The sequence below is a fragment of the Poecilia reticulata genome, linkage group LG3 (genome assembly GCF_000633615.1).
Source record: "Poecilia reticulata strain Guanapo linkage group LG3, Guppy_female_1.0+MT, whole genome shotgun sequence".
Classification (NCBI taxonomy): Eukaryota; Metazoa; Chordata; class Actinopteri; order Cyprinodontiformes; family Poeciliidae; genus Poecilia; species Poecilia reticulata.
Genome location: NC_024333.1, coordinates 12,489,037 through 12,492,445, shown reverse-complemented (window position 1 = coordinate 12,492,445; position 3,409 = coordinate 12,489,037). Strand labels below are relative to the sequence as shown.

Below are 3,409 nucleotides of genomic sequence, written 5' to 3'. Positions count from 1 at the left end.
CACACACACACACACACACACACACACACACACACACACCACGACACGTGTGGAGCCGTCGCATTCATAGCTGAGCGTCACGCCGATTTCCACAACTCCTGGGAACCAGACGTTTAAAGGGTCACGTGGATTTATGCATGTGAAGCTGCTCCATTACATGCTACTGAAGTGCAAAACGTGAAATAAATGTCATTACAATTAATTTTTCTTCATTTGAGTTCTCTTTTGTTTAATTCTCACGAAAAGTGCTAAATATTTAAATTATTTAAATCTGAAATTCGGAGCCTGAAAAACATCAGGAATGTTGATTGTCGTTAATACAGTGAACCCAGAAATGAACACTTTAGTTGTCCAGACAAATAAATAAAGTTCAAAGAAAAGAATGTTTGTCATCTTATTTTTACTAAAGATATATAAATCAAAGTAAGTTCAACACAAATGAAGATCTGAATAAAAATGCAAATGACAGCAGAAATAAAATACAAACTTAAATTAAAACAAAACCCTCAAACAAATGGAATATATGAAACTAATAAATATAAACAGTAATGTCTGATGATGATACATATCAAGTGTTTTTATAAATGTACATTTCAGTGTAAAAGCTCTTCCTTTTAGTGCCGGGTGGAATAGAGCAAAGCAGGCACATCAGTTTTGACATTCAGAGGACGAGTGCTGGCATTTTTTCTTCAGATAATACCAGTGAACAATAAATTATCAAACGCAAGTTTTTTGAAACATTTTCATTGTCTTTGCTGTTATTAGTGCAATCTAATATACCCGAAAAACAAGATTTCTGGGCAGATTAAGTCCGTTTTCCCGAAACTCTCAGTACGAAAAGGATTAAATTAAAACAAAGTACCATTAATGTTAATCAGCAGAGATCTTTGACTTCAGCCTGAGGCAAGGTCTGTGATCATCGCTGCCTCAAATCACAACAGAGAAAGCACAAACAGTAATGTCATAGTATCTATAAAGAAAAACAACATAAAAGGCAAATATTTATATGGAGAACTGTTAAGATTTGGTCCATGGATTTTCAAAGTAAATGTGCAAAATGCGACAATATTTTGCATCATAAAATTACATTTTATGATGTAATTTACATTTTATGATGTAAATTACATTTTATGATGTAATTTTATTATTACATCATAAAATGTAATAATCAACATACTGCAGAGACATGACTGTCTAAGTGTTAAAAAAAATCTTCCAGTGAAAATATTGTAAGAATTTCTCTTTTGTATTTGCCATTATGATCAGCAGTAGTGTTGGATCAGAGTTTAATGGATTTGAAGCAGATTAAATCCAGCTTTAAAAAAAAGAAAAGTAAGACTTCAAGTGATATTGCAACCAGCGCTGGTAAAGTCACAGAGGAATGTTGTTGTTTTTTTCAGCCCTGATGTCGGTGTGGTCACGTGACAGTTTTGCGTTCGGGGCGAGGAACCCATTTGTGTGTCGTGATTCTCCACAGCAGCGGAGCCAGCAGCAAGCTGAGGGTGGTGACGCTGAGGACCAGCAGGTACACCTGAACAGAGATGGATAGTTTTACTCTCAACATGCGCGGTTTAGTTGTTAACATCGCTTTAAATGCTCAAAGCCCGACCTCCTTCATCCAGAGTGCATCTATTCAGTGAGCAACCACAGAAAAGAGATAGCAAGAGGAAATCCATCCTTAACTTTAACTCTGATATAAATGTATCCTCTAACATTTACAAAGTTCTGCTTTTCGTCAGTTTAATTGAGTAAAGACACGTATTATATGGCAAGACATTTATATGTTAACATACCAGCGCGACTTTTAAAGCTATTTAAATTCATAAAAACACAAGTATTACTTGCACTAAACATATCTAAATTTTTTATTTATACTTTCAGGTGTTGATTTTACAGACTTTGTAGTTATAAACAGATTAGTGCAAGTTCACACTTGAATGCTAGTTGTAAAAGTTTAGCTCACAGAGATTAAAACCAAAATAATTCATGTTTGTGTTTCATCAATGACATGTACTGTAAAACATAATAAAAAATGCATCAGCTGACATTTAAATAATGCAAAAGATAAAAGTCTTGGGACAAATCTTGTTAAATACTGGCAGATTACATTATGCCTCAACATTAATATATTATTTTGCTGACAGAAACTAAAAATCATGAGCGAAATGTAGCTTGCAAAGAAAAAAAAAACTAATTGTGGTCTTTCTAAGCACTAAAGTTGTTTTTGTCATCAACACCTTTAAGATAGAAAACTCTATAAAAATCAAAATGTTTTAAAAGTTTCCTGTGAGCTGATTTGTTGGATGTTTTCTGTACAGAGTGAGCTCTAGACTCACTTTTTGACAAGAACTGACAATTTTCTGTTTAACTACTTACAATCTTCAGAATTAAAAAATAAAACTAAATTGCCAAGCAAGCCTCTAAGAAACCATGAATCAGAAACTGGTTGAGAAAAACCGGATGCAATTCTTCTAAACAGACCGAAATTTCAACCAGCTCATCACTCACCTCTCTGGAGATGATGCCGGTTCGACGTGCGCGGCTCCCCAGGACAAAGGAGAACTCGCTGACCTGAGCCAGACCAGCCGAGACGATCCACCGGATGTGTCGGGAACTCGGAGGCAAGATGGTGGACAGAACCAGCACGGCCATGACAAACTGGAGCAAAATGAGAGAAGTGAGGAGATGAGGAAACTTTGACTGAAAGGACAGACTGAGAACAAAAACAAGGAATTGCTGAACCTTCATGATGACGAGTGTGAGCGTCAGCACCAGCAGGATGGTGAGCTCATACAGCACAAATGTAGGGAACACGTGAAGACCTGCGGCATCAAGCAGGCAAAAGAGGATTCAGCACAGTCTACATGTGAAAATCATTTTAAAAAGTGAAGCAAATATCACAGAAAGATCATAATATTCAGCCTAACCAATTGAGGCAAAGAAGATGATGGCGAGAAAGTCTCTGATTGGCTCGATGCACCCCATGACCTCGGCTGTGACCATGTGACCTTGTGACGACAGTAAAGCTCCTGCCAAGAAGCAGCCCAACTCCATGGAAACATCCAGAAACTCTGTAACCTAAAATACCAAACCAAATCAGCCTCTTAACTTCAAGTCGAAGATGGCACAAAAGAAGTCGCACCAAATTTCTTTTAATCGTACCGTCAGCATGAAAAAGACAAACGCTGTCATCCCCAGTACCAGGATCTCCTTGTTCCCTTTGCTCTCAGCATGAATTTTCTTGTAATACGGACCAATCAGGAAGGATCTGAGCACCAAGCAAAGCAAAAAAACAGCAGCCAGCGACACCAGGACCTGAGCCAGGAGCTTCAGCACTCGCAGACCTCCAAACAGAAAGCTGGTTCAAACAGAGGAAACAAAACATTTACAGGACTGTAAGTTTGAGAAG

The 3,409-nt window shown here is 37.5% G+C and overlaps 1 protein-coding gene across 3 annotated transcripts in view; it reads right to left on the bottom strand.

The window, feature by feature from the left end:
• Positions 1–383: 383 nt before the first annotated feature.
• The window catches only part of tmco3 (transmembrane and coiled-coil domains 3), a 10,829-nt gene continuing 7,803 nt past the window's right edge, over positions 384–3,409 (bottom strand). For all 3 annotated transcript variants that reach the window (XM_008404391.2, XM_008404390.2, XM_017304177.1), the window contains exons 12-16: positions 3,163–3,358; positions 2,928–3,078; positions 2,743–2,822; positions 2,509–2,658; positions 384–1,531 (exon numbers count right to left, since the gene is read on the bottom strand). In XM_008404391.2, coding sequence (XP_008402613.1) covers positions 1,418–1,531; positions 2,509–2,658; positions 2,743–2,822; positions 2,928–3,078; positions 3,163–3,358 — 691 coding nt within the window. In that variant the 3' untranslated portion in view covers positions 384–1,417. The remainder of the gene's footprint in view (positions 1,532–2,508; positions 2,659–2,742; positions 2,823–2,927; positions 3,079–3,162; positions 3,359–3,409) is intronic.